We start from the raw sequence: 15764 nt of genomic DNA on the forward strand, positions 1-15764 counted from the left end.
ACGCACACGTACACATACGCACACAAACCACACACACATTTGTATGCAATAATAGATAATGGAAAAAGAGGCCACAAAGGTAGAGAGCAAGGAAGGATATATGGGAGGGTTTGGAGGGAGGAATAGGAAGGGGGACATTATGTAATTATATTAAATCTCAAAAATAAAAATATAGAGTGTTCAAGAAATACAAGAAAATGAAAGTATATGCCTGGATTAGGCAGAGAAAGTGAGAAACTGGGCCTATGTATACCCCAAAAAAAATTGTAGTGAAAACTGAATAATGCTAAGTATTTCTATGTAGTGACAATATGAGTGAGTTTCCGAAGTTCTGTAGAATATTACTTGCATAGAAAAATGTTACAAATACGCTAAAATGAAGACAGTGCGAACTGTAATAAAGCAGACAGGAAGAAGTCACATGATTAGAGGTGAAATATACGTCATTTTATTGAATCTTTTGAGACAGTGTTTCTCTCTGTGTGTTAGGTGGATACTCAGTTCCCTGTGTAGCCCAGACTGACATTGAGCCTGAAACTCTCCGCCTCCATCTCCCTAGAGCTTGTGTTGCAGGCATGTACCATCAAGTATGACTTTGGAGTGTGTTTTATAATTGACACCTTGCCAACATTTGACTGACAGTTTGAGCGCGTGCTTTATTTTTATTGCACCTCACTGGCTTTTTAAGTTCATGTTTCATTAACTGCAAGCTCTTTTATTATTTATTTTTAGATTTTTTTTTTAAATTTTATGACTATGCGTATGAATTGGAACATGTGTACGAGAAATACTTTCAGAACCCTAAAGAGGGTGTCAGAGCCCCTGGAGCTGAAGGGAACTGAGAACTGAACTCTAGTCCTCTTCCAGAGCAAAAAGCGCTCTTAACTGCCTAGTCTTCTCTTCAGCCCCCCAAATGCTTACTTTTGTATTTATTTTTGTTGAACAGACAATGGTCTGTCCTTTTGACAGCTTGTTGACTTTTCCTAAGAGGAAGTTTAAGGAAACGCTACAGTGCTGGGGTGGTTTGATGATGGTTTGTGACCGCTCGGGAAGTCCTGTGGGTCTCCATGGCATCCTGTTTGCCTGACTTCCGTGGCATGGTGAACTCAGTGTGACGATGCTTCGTTTGCTTTTTTTTTTCTTTTGAGATAATATTTGATTTTCATTCGGATGGATGTCAAATTCCCTGTGTAGCCCAGGCTGGCTTCTCACTTAAAACCCTCATGTCTTCCTAAACCAACTGGACAGTGACAAGGCTACTTCTCATCTCTCTAAAATATGTGCAAATAATGTACATAGATGTATACATAAACACACATTTAAAAATTAAAAAGCTGTCTTCAAGAGCGAGAGCTGTGTATGCGTTCCCGTTGCTCCTTACAGGATCATAGCACTGTTGTTTCTGTTTAGTTCATGAATCTTGTCTAAAGGAAATCACTAGTTAACACAAACCAGTGATGGAGTTTGCCCATATGTGCATTTGACTGTGATATACCTGCACCGCAAAACTAACTAGAAATTTGAAGTATTAGTTATTCAAGGGGAAGTATTTTGTTTTTTTTTTTTTAAAAAAATCAGATGTAATGAAGGTCAATTTTTAAACTGATACAGGGGACATTGATAAGCATGAATTATGTTTAAATTATTAGATGACGGATTGTGTTTTTTTTTTTTAAATAAAGAAATAGTTGTGGGAAAGATTGGTCATTTTAACGATGATTTAATGGACAGATCTGGTGACTAGTCTCCTAGAGATGAATCCTGTGCCATGCATTAAATATTATGGGGAGATGTATCTATAGTTAAAACCTTCCTTCATAGACATCTGTAACACTGGACTCCTTCTGTTCTGCTTGGGGGAAGTCAGACTATTCCATGAAGTTACCCTTGTGGGCATTGTTGCTCATTGTCCCCTGGTCTGCCAGTCTCCGGGAGCTGTGTAGAGAACATAGCTTCTGAGATGGTCGTCCATCACCAGGCAGAATTCTGAGGGAGAAATGATTCAAGGCATTGGGAGTAGCTGCCTAGCAGACCACAGTTAAGCTGCTTCTCTCCTGGGGCATAGGGAGGGAGACAAGCTTGTGGGAACCCTACAAAGCATGCCTGGCTAGAGCCAGAAGGTGGCAGGCATCCAGAGGAGATACCACATAATCCAGATGATCTAGTCTATCCTTGTCGCTGTCTGGTTTATTTAGGAAGAAAAGCCAGAGCAGAGAAATGACTTCCGCACATGTAATGAGTGCAGTTAGAGTTGAGCCAGGATGCCCGGACAGGAACATGCTGAGCAAGCACTCCTCCCCTGCCTATATCCCTAGCTGTCAAGGGATGTGTGCAACCCAGGCTAACCTTAATCTGGAACGTCTCCTGGACAGCACTATACAGCCGACCCTGTTGGCAGAGATGTGGGGGAGCCAGTCTTGAAGTGGTGAGGTTGGAAGAGCTGTCCCCGTTACTCATCCATCTTGCAACATGGGGAAGAGATGCCTGCCTTTCTCCCATCAACACCTGAGGCAGATATATTTTATTTATATGAGTACTTTATCTGCACATATGCCTTTATGCCAGAAGAGGGTATCAGATCCTACTAGAGGTGGTTAGAAGCTACCATGTGGTTGCTGGGACTTGAACTCAGGACCTTTGGAAGAGCAGCTATCCCTCCAGCCCTACATTATCTTTCCTTTAAGATTTTATTTAGTAATTTATCATCTGTGTATTTATTTATTTATTTTTCAAATGGGACTGAGAATTGAACTTAAACCTTGCACAGCTAGGAAAGTGCTCTATCACTGTGCTATATAGTCCTCTTTAAAATAATTACATTGCATTTATTTATTGTGGGTAGGTTGTCTTAGCTTTGTATTGCTGTGAAAAGACATCATGACCAAAGAGACTTATAAAAGAAAGCATTAAACGGGGGCTTCCTCCCAGTTCATGACCATAATGGCTGGGAGTATGTCATCAGGCAGGGTAGCCAAGAGTTACATGTTAAGCCAACAATTACAAAACAGAAAGCTCTAGCTAGGAATGGCTTGGTCTTTGAAATTTCAAAGCCCTGCACCATGTCACACCTCCTCTTACAAGGCCACACCTCATAATCCTTCCCAAACAGTTCTACCCAACGCAGACCAAGTATTCAAATGTATGAGCCTGTGGGGACCATTGGGTTCACACAACACAGCATGAGTGTAGAGGTCAGAAGACACTGACAAGCGTTGTGTGTCCGTGTCTGTTCCTGCCCCTCCTCGTCCCACCCCCACCTCTACGGAGCTATCTCCTCACCATTTTCCCACCCACGTTTTACTATTTATTTATTGAAATTAAATAAAAAAGCTTTCATGTGTATGGATGTTTTGCTTACGTGTATATCTGTGTACAATGTGAGTGTGCATAGTGCCTGCAGAGACTGGAAGAGGACTTAAAATTCCCTGGAACTGGAGTTACAAATGGTTAACTGCCATGTGGGTGCTGGGAATCAAACCTGGGTTTCTGAAAGAGCATCTCTCCAGCCCTCCCACCAACGTGTGTGTGTGTGTGTGTGTGTGTGTGTGTGTGAGAGAGAGAGAGAGAGAGAGAGAGAGAGAGAGAGAGAGAGAGAGAGAGAGTCACAGTACACATGTGGAGGTCAGAGAAGAACAATGAACAACCTTAGATGGCTGTTCTTGCCTTCCACCTTGTTTGAACAGTGTCTCCTACTGGCCCTGGGTACAGCACTCCAGCTGGCTTTCCAGGTGTCCTTCTGTTTCTGGCTCCCTTCTCACCCTAGGAATGCTGCAGTGTCTGACTGTAGCTTCTAGGGATCTGAGAGCTCAGGCCCTCACATTGGTGCAGCAAGTAGTGCTTTACCTGCTGAGCCATTTCCCCAGTTTGCTAAGACAGTCTCGTGTAGTCCAGGCACATCCCCCTAGTAGCTGGGGATTGCCCTGAACTCCTGCTCCACCTGCCCACACTTCATAATCGCTGGGGTTGCTGGTGTTCTTGACTATGAAGAAAGCTTCCTAATGCAGGCAGATTGGGGGAAGTTTTTTTCAAGTGCAGAATGGGTCTCTACTATAAAGAAAGTCATCCTTTCCCCTCATTCTCGGGCTAATTTTGTTTCCAAAGCAGAAGGTGTTGTCTCCGTCTGTCATTATTTATGGCAATGGTGTCAGATACTGCAGAACTGACTTCCTTTGCCAAACCTTAGGTGGGAAATGTAAAGTCTCTTTAAAAAAAGAAAAAAATCACAGAATTCCTTGGTGGTGTTGCAACTTCAAGATAATTGGTTCCATCTATCTCTTTGCTTCTCCAACCACTGTAACTTAAGAAATACTTCCATTGAGAATCAGGGAATTGGCGTTGTCATGAACACTGCGGAGCCCAGTGATTGAGACCCAGTGTCGTGACCCTCTGTCCTGCTGGCTTGGGTATTAGCTACGGGCAGATGCAGAGCACACACATCTCTTCCTGGGGACCTTTGGACCTGGTCACCCCATCAAAGCCAATCCCACGCCCTCACCTGCCTTAATCAGAGCCAGTCGGTTGCTCTTGCTTTTGCTGCACGTGTTAGACATACATAGCATACAGCTTGCTGAAGGCGTCCATAACCCACAGTGCCTTTGCAGACACAGGCTCTTGGACTCACTGAAAAGATTCAGAAAAGGAGATAAATAAATGCTGGGAATTTTTTCCCCATCATTCCACATGAAAGTTTCTGTTCCATATAGCGGCTGACAGCTGTCTTGGTTTTGGCACCATACCAAATCACTGGAGTAATATGAAACTGTGCTACAGAATCTCACTTTCGTGGCTAGTCCGTAGGCTGCCTTTCACTGTGTTTGCGATAGTCTCTCTTGTATACCAAGTCTAGAAAGCTCACTTTCCTGGCTAGTCCCTAGGCTGACTTCCAATGTGTTTGCAATAGTCTCTCTTGTATACCAAGTCTAAGAGACTTAGTCCGTTATCTCTTTGTGCTTAACCATCCATCTAGAAATCAGTGGCTTTAAATAGCTACCATTTTATTTGCTCATGAGCATGGTGAGCAGTTTTGACAGATGGATTCTTCGGTCCACTAGTCTGAAGTTGTTCTTGAGGCGCTCAAGAATCCCTGTGGCTTCACTAATATGCGTGACAGTTGGCAGGACCTCTTCTTTACCTGTAGAAGAACAAGGCAAACTCCTCGCCTCAGTTCAGATTTCCAGCTAGGCGTTTCCATGAAGTCCTGGCTGTGGAGAGGCATCATTCATGGCTCATGGCGGCAGGACTACTCCTGTAAACGACTAAGCATGCAAAAACCAGAACATGTGATGAATGTGCCTCTAATCCCAGCATTCCAGAGGCAGAGGCATGCAGATCTCTGAGTTCAAGGCCAGCCTAGCCTACAGAGTGAGTTTCAGAACAGCCAAGTCTAAATAGTGAGACCCTGTCTCTAAAAGGGCAAAACAAACCCCAAACCCCAAGCAAACAAAAGCAGAAAACTCCAGCTTTGTTTCCACCGTGTTCTCAGTGAGCGCTGAATGATGGTGTCGCTCTCTTTCAGACCTCTTTGCTGTGCAAAGCTGCCATCCACGCGGGGATCATCGCAGATGAACTGGGGGGCCACATCAACCTGCTACAGAGCAAAGGCATCGGTCATTACGAAGGAGTCCTGGCCAATGGTGTGCTCTCCCGGCAGTAAGTATGGCTGGATGCCCTGTAATCAGCTGTGAAAATGTCGGTGATGGGGCTAGGAAGACAGCTCTGCCGTTAAGAGCACTTGTGAGAAGTTCCCCACATTGGTAGCTCACAACCATTCATGACTTCGGTTCTAGGGTGTCTGATAACCGCTTCCGCACCAGGCGTGCACACGGTGCGCAGACATACATTAAGGCAAACCACTCATACTGTTCAGTTTCAAACACTGGGCAAACAGCCGACATGCCTATTTAACATTATCAAAGGTAGACCTGGCTGCCAGGTTCTCCCAGCATCCCTCAGTCCCTACCTGTTCTAGAGTATGACTGGCTTACCCTGCCCTCCACCCTGAACTCTCCAGCCCAGGGCCGGGGCTGCTTTTTCCCCCAGAGGCTCTTCCCTATATAATCCAGACATTTTGGTTACCCTTCCTGCACTTGGTGTTCCTCTCTCCCCTTCCCCCCCCCCCCCCCCCCCCCCCCCCCCCCAGTAGTCTGCACTCTCCCAGATCCCCTCCCCCGCCTCTGAGGATGCTCTCTCCCACAGATCTACAATAACCTTCCTCCTCCACCACACCTAGGAGCAGTCATGTCCTTTTCTTTCCTTTGTTTTCATTCATCACTTAAAAAATAAAGTAAATAAATCTTTAAAAACGTTTGAGAGCTTCAACAGCATTTATAATCTATGTGGAAAATAAATGTAGCAATAAATGGGCACCCTGGTTGTGCCAGCATGAGAGTTAAAATGGCCTGAGCCCTGGCGTGGAGGAGCGCTTCCACTCCCAGCTGAACCTGCGGGAGAGAATGAATGCCGTTTTCTTCCAGGTTTTCATGGTTTCGGTAAATTACTGATTATCTCCAACTGTGCCTACGACAGAAGAGGACAGGAAACCGAAATACATGTTGATAGAACCACTGAGTCTTCTCTGACCTTCAAAGATTTCTAGAGACTGTTTCTTGAGGAGTAAGAAAAAATAATAGCAAGGGCTTGTATTGTGTGATAGTGTCTCAGTTTACTGCATGGGCGTTTAAGCATGGCCCAGCCCTGCTTAAGTTTTTGTTCTGAGTGCCTTCACAGATGAACTTTCAGATGGAAGTGTAAGCCAAATAAACCCTTTCTTCTCCAACTTGCTTTTTTCCTGGTATTTTATCACAGTTGTAGTAACCCTGACTAAGACACTCTTAAGAGTGTGGGCTATCTTGTTTGGTAGAAATCCTATTACAAGAATGTATTGTGAGCCACCAAGTGGGGGCTGGGAATTGAACTCGGGTCCTCTGGAAGAGTAGCCAGAGCGCTTAACTAGCGAGCCATCTGTCTAGCCTGAACATATACTTTTTTAGATGTATATCTACCTCAAATCTTGGGGCATTAAATTTCACATCCTGCCTGTGGCAGAACTGATTGTTTATACATTGTGCTGTAAACTTTTAAATGTCAACCTGATCTTGACTTTTGAGAATTTTCTGTGTGTGTCTATTGAAGGCCTGATGTTTTTTCAAGAAGATAAGATGCTCTTGCCTAGACTGCTCCAACAACTTGGCCTATTTATATATGTATCTGAATGCCTCATGGTGACCAAGTTTAATGTGTACTGCTTGGATTTTGTTTTACTTTTGAAGAAAAACATTAAAATAGCTGAATTAAAAGTAGGCTTAATTCTCTCAATTACACACGTAGCAATTAGACTTAATGCATAAATATAACTTTCACGTGGAAGTTAAATTTGCATACCAACGATGTACATAAATATAAATTATTAGCAGCTTGTAGGAAGTTGGCGGTTTATCTTGTACTTAGTTGTGTGAATTGTCTTGTTTTTGTTTTGGTGGGAGTAGAAAGTCCAGAGTTATAATATCAAGGGCTGTACTTCCTCCTAGCTCTCGTGATTTCTCCCTGATCTTTGTTCTGAGCAGGGAGTTAGCTGTATGTTAAGCCAGTCTCCTCGTCTTGTTTAGATCCCAAATCTTCAGGGAGCAACTGTTTTGATCTGTGATGTTTTGCCCTTGGGGAAGCACTGTACATTCGGTCATTGAACTTCTGTTCCCACACATGATTGTTTAGTGTCCGGGGGAAAAACAGAGAAGGAAGCATTGCAGCTGAGGAAGAGGGGGTCCCTAAAGTAAATATCCAGACCTGCTGGGACTCATCAGGGGGTCAGGCCACTTCCTGGATCTGCGGAGACCAGAATGGAATCAGGAAGAGGGACTGACCTCATCCCAAGGAGGAGGCTCTGACGGTCAGCAGGGACAGCCTTTCCTTTGTATGTACCTCCGATTGTTCCAGACTGTCTGTCTGTGGAGTCCCGGGGGAGCTTTCTTACTGCTGTAATTTGATGGAATTCATTCACCTCATTGCGGGTGCCACAGAGCCCTGCTCTCTCTCTCGGGTGGTAGTTTTGAAGGAGAAGGTTTGTGTACCCTTAGTGTGACTTTGTCCCAGTTAGTATGATACAGTGCACTGTAGAGGCCAGCTGATATGGAGGGAAGCCAGGCAGAGAGCTGATAGCAGAACCTCCCCTCTTTATAAAAACATATTGTTTCATTTTAAAATTGTGTCTGCGTGTATGTATGTACACACGCAAACATATGCATGCCACAGCATTCATGTAGGGTCAGAGGACAATTTGTAGGAGAAGCGGATGTCAGGGATCACTCAGTGAGCTCATTATCAATTGAGCCATCTCACAAGGCTCACTTCCTCACATTCAACAGTTATCCTTTCTAATTCTCTTCGATAACAACAAAAAACAAAACTGGATGTTTTGGTTGCCTCACAGCAGCGAGAACAACCATAAACATTTGTGTTGCAACACATGGTTGATGTGATGTTTGGGAGACCACGTTCCAATGTAGTTCTTAGTTTTGGGACATTAGGAGAAAGAAAATTAAAATATCAGACAAAAGAGGGGCTCTTGATGAATTCTAAATTTATTCCCCACAGTATGTACCTTTCCCAGAGGGTCACAAGAGCTGGGTTTTCATTCCAGTATGGAGGTTCCTTAAAAAACTAAAACCAAGGGGCTAGAGAGATAGGTCAGCGGTTAAAAGCATTGGCTCCTCTTCCAGAGGTCTTGAGTTCAATTCCCAGCAACAACATGGTAGCTCACAGCCATCTATAATGGGATCTGCTGCCCTCTTCTGGTGCAAAGGTGTACATGCAAATAGTGTAAAATAAATAAATCTTTAAAAAATAAAAAGCTAAAAACAAAACGACTGTAAGACCCAGTTATACCATGTCTAGGCATGAGACCAAAGGACTTTTACCCACACATCAGAGATATCTGCATGTCCACACTTACTCCGTTATATGGGGTCATACGAAATGTCCATCACAGATGAATAGATACAGGATGAACTTTGGGCATTTACAGGAGAATAGAACCAGAGATCAACATGTTAAGCAAGAAAAGCCAGACCCGGGAAAATAAACATCACATTTTTCTCTCATGTGCAGAGCCTAGATTAATATAATGTCTGGGTGTGGTGCAGTGCATGTCTCTAACACCAGAGCTAAGGGAGCTGGGGGCAGGAGGATTGTGCCAAATAAGGTTAGCTTAGGGTACCGTTGTGAGATTGAGGGAGGCCGGGGCTACAAACAAGAGCTTAAAGATAACAGCAGCAAAGCAGAAAGGGATGGGCTGCTAGGTTTTTATGTAGCACACTAGGGTGATCTGGGTGAGGGGGCCTCAGTTAAAGAAGTGCCTTTGTCCAGTTGGGGTAATGCCTCTGTTCATGTCTGGGGTAATTTCTCGTTGATGATTGGTGTGGGAGTCCCCAGTGTATTGGATGGTGCCACCCCTGGGCAGTTGGTCCTTTGCTGTGTAAGAAAGCAGGTTGAGCCAGCCAGTAAACAGCATTCCTTTATTTCCTCCACTGGAGTCCTTGCCTGCAGGTTTCTGTCTCGAGTTCCTGCCCTGGCTTCCCTTGGTGATGGAGTATAATCTAAGAGTTATGAGATGAAGTAAACCTGTTCCCCTTCCAGATGCTTTTGGCCGCCATGTTTGTCGCAATAATAGAAAACACACGAGGATAGGTGGTTTGCTTCAGGTTCGGGAAGCCATGGAGAATTTGGAGTAGGGGTGAGGGGATTCAATGCAATCAAAGTCACGTTGTGGACCTGTGAGAATGCCATAGTTAAAGACATTTTGTACGGTTAACCCATACTATTTATATATTAGGAGAGGTCATGGCTCTGAGTCTGGCCTTTGTCACCTGTCGTCTTTAATTTATGGCAGTTTCAGGGTTGGCTTATCCATGAGACACTGCTGAAAATGATAACAGGAAGCTGGCAGGATGGGTCCCTGCTCGGCTCCAGTATCAAACGAGACAACTCACGTGCCTGTTGGTCTTTTTTATTTCAGTGGTTCGCTGTCGGAAAAGCGCTTTCTGTTTACCTCCACAGGTAAGGGTCGTTATTGCTTAACAGTCTTCTGTGGGAATTTAGTCCTGCAAAGCAACCAGGTTATGTAGCTCAAGAATTTTCTATTTTGTTTTCTTTGTTTCCTTTGGCTGTGCTGGGGTCTGATCTTTGCTAGGCATGTGATCTACTTCAAGTTGAAGATCATCCTCAGGTTTGTAGTTAGCCTGGACTATACGACACCCAGCCTAAAAAACCAGAGTAGTAAATACATACATATACATATATATATACATATATATATGTAAACATGTATGTGCCCACACATAGTAATAAGCAGTAAGTATGTGTTTGTACACAGACACAGTAATAAGCAGTAGCATGCTATACTATACATTTCTCATTTAACTTTGAATTATGGGTGTTTTCTAAATTACTGTATATGTATATGCCATTGATTAACCATTCTCTTCCACAGTATTTACATTGTTAGGATTTTCTGCAGTTTTACTCATGAATGATAGCAGTAGGGCTTACCTGTATTTTTTTTTTTTTTAACCTCTTGTTCATGAACTATACATTGCTACGTTGGTTATTGGTCTTTTTGAGGCAGGGTCTCATTATGTAACCTTAGTTGGCCTGGAATGTGATTTGTAGGCTGGCCTTGAACTCACAGAGATCTGCGCCTTTGCCTCTCTGGTGCTGGGATCAAAGGCAAGCACCACCATGCTGGCCTGACATTTTTACTTCCCATTGTCCTTTAGTTTCTTCCCAAGGATCACAGAGAAAGGTGCAGAGTCATAGCCTACATTTGTTTTCAGTGATAGCCAGGGGTCAGTTCTGGGGCAGGAGCGCCTCTTCATTTGAGGCACAGCAATAGTAGAGAACCATGGTGTTTTCAGTTGCAGAGTAAAATGCTGCTTGAGGACATCAGACTGCATTTCCTCTTCAGCCACACCTCTGACAATGAGAGCCTTGGGGAGCCAACCCAGGCAAGGTAGCAGTTATCTGTCAACCTTCCCCGAGCTGTGGACACTGAGGGTGAGAGCTTTGCTGCCAACTCTGCCTGCAGCTTCCTCCCTTCAGCTGTCTCCTCCTGATTCGGGGATTTAGCCTCAAGCCAGCAAGAAGCTCCAAGTCAAAGTGACGCCATGGAGCACGGAAAGCTGCCCTTTTCAAGTGGAGGAACAGTTTTATTTTTCTAGACTTGGCTCAGAGTTTACATCATCCCCTTTTACTTTGTAATGCCATAAAGGCCAAGCATGGTCATTTCTCCTGTGTGCAAAGCAGTTTTGTTTATTGAGTTTTATCTATCTATCTATCTATCTATCTATCTATCTATCTATCTATCTATCTATCTATCTGAGGCAGGGTTCCTGTATGTATCCTTGACTGTCCTGAAACTCCACATAGATCCTCTCCTGCCTCTGCCTCTTGAGTACTGGGATTAAAGTTGTCCACCACTGCACCCAGCTTTGAAGCAGTTTCAGATTCTGAGTTTTGCTTATGGGTGATTGGTGTTGTAACGAAGTGACTTTCTCCTCTAGGAATGAATATTACAACCGTGGTTATCCCCTCAGTGGTCTTCATTGTCCTCCTCCTGGCTGGAATGGGTGTCTTTGCAGTCTTCAGAAAGTATGTGAATTTGCACAGTTTTTTCTCTCATTATATACGTACAGTTTGTTAGCTGACTTTCCTCATCACTCTGACAAAAGTAACTTAAAAAGGGGAGGGATGGTTTTGGCTCACAGTTTGAGGGTACACAGTCTGCTGTGCTGGGGAAGGCATGGCAGCAGGAGTGTGTGGTCACATCGCATCTACCACCAGGAATCAAAGAGATGGATGCTGCCGGCTGGCTCTTTATTTTTTAGTCTGAGACCCCAGTGCATGGAATGGTACCATCTCCAATTAGGGTGGATCTTCCTATGTCAGTTAAACCTTTCTAGGCTCCTAGACATCCTCGTAGACAAAACTAGAGGTGTTTTTCCATGGCGCGTCTAAATCCCATCAAAGTTGATAATCCTAACACATTCGCAGACCCCAAATGTTTGTGCCTCTGACAAATGTGTGTTAAAGAAGCAGTGTGACTTCTTTAGAGAAGAAATGTTAGTTTATATTTTAAAGTAAGTTGGGTCCAGATGTTGATATAGAAACACCCAACACTACTTTCTAAGCGGTTCTCATCACACAGAAACCTTTGACAAAGGCTTCCCACATGAGCGATGCTAAAGTCGACATCTGGGAGCTGACATGCTCCTTTTGAAGTCTCCCCCTTTCTCCCACCCATGGAGAGTGTGTTAGAAAGAGGATCTGGAGCCTGGGTTCAGCTCCCACCCATGTCACCAAACAACCCATCATAGAACAAAGACCTTCACCATGACGGGTACCATAACCCTTATACACCATTTTTATTATTATAATACATGTTAGAAGTTGGATTTAAGCAAAAGTAGAAAGTATTCTCAAGTTCTCTTTTTACATTTTAAACAGCATCAGAACATTAGTATGGGAGAATACTGGATCATCCTACACAGTTAATATAACTGATAATATTAATTGCTTTCAAAGGCACCTATAGTTTGTACTTTATAGCAAATAGTATATAAAGGTGATCATTACAAATTACTTAAGGATTTTATTAGTTTCCTGGGCCATTGAGAAAATCAAATAATAATACATTGCTTTCTAGCACACAAAATTAGTATCAGTGAAAATATTGTGGCCTTCATTATAAGATATTTTTACATATATGACTTTGTAAGCATATGACAGCTTCTAGATCATCCAGTCCTCAGAAAAGCCTATGAGGTAAGTACTATTCTGATATTCATATTATATGAAGAGACAAGGTGGATAAGTTGACTTGCGAATATTTAGGAGGACTTTTTGTCTTAATAGGAGGAAGAAAAAAGGAAATCCGTATGTATCAGCCGAGGCTCAGAAAACAGGTTGGTTAAAAACTCCATCTGCATTTGATTCTGTCTTTAAGGAAAGGGGCAAAGTCTATCAATGCATTTGTAGGATTGGTAATACAGCTTAGTGGTGGAGCACTTGTCTACCATGTGCAAGGTCATGGGTTCAGTACCCAGTAAGCCACTGTATCTGTGGTTTGTCTGTGGTGTGGGCGCTGTGTTCCAAGACACCAGCGGTTCCTCAAAACTGTAGATAGAACAAAATAATATATCTAGAGAAAGCTTCTTCTGCATAGCTCTGGGAAAGTGTAGTTTATATATTAGACAGTGAGATTAGCAAACAGCTAGATAATAGTGGACTAGGTCAGCTATAATATAGTGAAATAGGATGGCCAATGTCACCATCTTGCTTTGGCGCATCATAAAGTGAAGTGACCAAAGGAGAGGGGTTTAGTTCCTTTCCCTGTTGCTGTGATAAAATACTTGGAAAAAAGCAACTTAAAAGCCGGTCATGGTGGTACATGCTTGAGTTTGAGGCTGCCTGGTCTACAAAGCCAGGACTACAGAGAAACAGTCTCCCCCCCCAAAAAAAAAAAAAAAAAAAAAAAAANTGGCTAGCTCTTACATATTGTTCTAACCCATTTCTAATATTCTGTGTAGCCCATGGGCTGGCTTACCAGAGAGGATCTTAACCTGCATCTGTCTGGAGCGGGAGCATCATGGCGACTCTTCTCTAAGCTTCTTTTTTCCAGCATTCTCTTCTGTCTATTCCGCCTACCTAATTTTCTGTCCTATAAGGGCCGAGGCAGTTTCTTTATTATTAACCAATAAAATCAACAGATAAGATACAAGACCCACCTCCATCAGACCCAACCCTCCCCTCTCCCCTTCATTTACAATTCAGGATCCCAGGCAGGAAATGGCCCCATCATGCTGGGTCGGTATTCCCACCTCAGTTAATACAATCAAGATAATCCCCCTTCTAGACACCCATTTTCCAGGTGGATCTAGATTCTGTCAAGTTGACCATCACAGGAGGGTAGCATAGAGAGCACGGATACACCAGACAGGAGGGTGGTTCATAGTCCCGGCCGCACTGGGCAAGATTTCATTATTCTCCTAAGAACAGCGTGCCATTTAAGATATGAATTACTTCTAGAACTCTTTCATTTAATACTTTTGGTTTGTGGTTCCCTTGATTTTGGAAAATAAACAGGAGCTAAGATGAAACTACTATTTGGTGTGTGTTTTTTTTTTTTTTAAGGTTAGTTTTATAACCTTTGAATTAGCAGCGCTACATGAAGAATTTTACTGTGCGTAGTCTGTGTTCTGTTTCAGCGCGTTCGTGCCGTCTTAGCGTATTTAGCCTGCGTCCCATCCCACTTAAACTCTTCACTTGTGTGTGTGTGTGTATGGGAAATTAGATTACTATACCGTCTGTCACCGAGGAGGAGTGACAGCATTCCTGTCAGTGAACCGAGCCTGTGCTGGCCAGAGTTTGATCCCTGAACCCACATAACGGTAGAAGAGACCTGACTCCAGAAAGTTGTCCACCCAACTCTCCATGTACCATTACATGGGCAGGCACACTCACATACATTCTATACAGCGTCCAGTAATAATCAGGACAATTAAAAAATAACATGCATGAAGCATTTTCAGACCTCTTTGCACAACTGAGGATTCAGCTATGGTAGACAAGAACTCTACCATTGAGCTACAACACGAGTCGTCTCCCCCGCCCCCTTTCATTTCTTATTTTAGGTAGGGTCTCACTAAGTTTCCAGTCTTAACTCACTTTGTAGCTCAGGCAGGCCTTGAACTTATTTTTTCCCCCTTCCTGCCTGAGCCTCCTGAGTATCATAAGATTATAGGACTGTTGGGCTGGAGAGATGGCTCAGAGGTTAAGAGCGATGCCTGCTCTTCCAAAGGTCCTGCTCTTCCAAAGGTCCTGAGTTCAATTCCCAGCAACCACATGGTGGCTCACAACCATCTGTAATGGAGTCTTCTGACTTGCAGGCATACACACAAACAGAATATTGTATACGTAATAAATAATAAAATATTTTTTTAAAAAAATTATAGGACTGTACAAACAGACCTGACATCTTCCAGTATTTCTTAGACCACAGCTAACTCACTGCTGTGTCTGCATTTTGTGTCTTCCCTTGGTGGTTTTCTGTGTCCCTGAGATAATGTCTCAATGTAGCCGAGGCTTACCTTGAACTCACTGTTAATTCTGGGCTGGGCTGGAGCTCCCAGCAATCCTTCTGCTGTGGCATTCTTGGTGCTGAGATTACGGGTAGATAACACTGACCTGTGCCCTAAGAATTCTCCAGAACAAACACATGATCCTTGCTTGATCCATTCCCAGAAAATACGGCAGAGGCCTGAAGCTGTTGGAAAGAGGTCAAGTCTAAACAACAGCTGTGTTGTCCCCTCTGGGGTGTGGGTCTTAAGTGGATGATGGAAATCTGGGCCCAGATGGTTCCAGAGCTTGGAGGCTACGCTCATTTTTTTTAAGTTAGTTATTTTATGTGTATGGGTATTTTGCCTGCCTGAATATATGTCAGTGTACTATGTCCATGCCTGGTGCCCACGGAGTCCAGAAGAGGATGCTGGATTCTCTGAGTCTGGAGTTACAAATGGCTGTGAGCTGCCACGTGTGTGCTAGCAATGGAAATGCAGTCCTGGAAGAGCAGCCTGTGCTCTTAACCACTGAACCACCTTTCCAGTCCACGGGTACATTTAACACCAGCCGTAGGAGCTGGGCATGGCGGTGCACACCTTTAATCCCAGCACTCAGGAGCCAGAAACAGGCAGATCTCTGTGAGTTCAAACCTGGTC

At 43.6% G+C, this 15764-nt stretch overlaps 1 protein-coding gene across 1 annotated transcript in view; it reads left to right on the plus strand.

The window, feature by feature from the left end:
* The window catches only part of Dcbld1 (discoidin, CUB and LCCL domain containing 1), a 78166-nt gene that overhangs the window by 58952 nt on the left and 3450 nt on the right, over positions 1-15764 (plus strand). The window contains exons 6-9 of the mRNA XM_050138079.1: positions 5516-5649; positions 10010-10050; positions 11553-11640; positions 12904-12953. Coding sequence (XP_049994036.1) covers positions 5516-5649; positions 10010-10050; positions 11553-11640; positions 12904-12953 — 313 coding nt within the window. The remainder of the gene's footprint in view (positions 1-5515; positions 5650-10009; positions 10051-11552; positions 11641-12903; positions 12954-15764) is intronic.

The sequence above is a fragment of the Alexandromys fortis genome, unplaced genomic scaffold, assembly GCF_014885135.2.
Source record: "Alexandromys fortis isolate MF-2015 unplaced genomic scaffold, M_Fortis_MF-2015_v1.1 scaffold_14, whole genome shotgun sequence".
NCBI classification, from domain to species: Eukaryota; Metazoa; Chordata; class Mammalia; order Rodentia; family Cricetidae; genus Alexandromys; species Alexandromys fortis.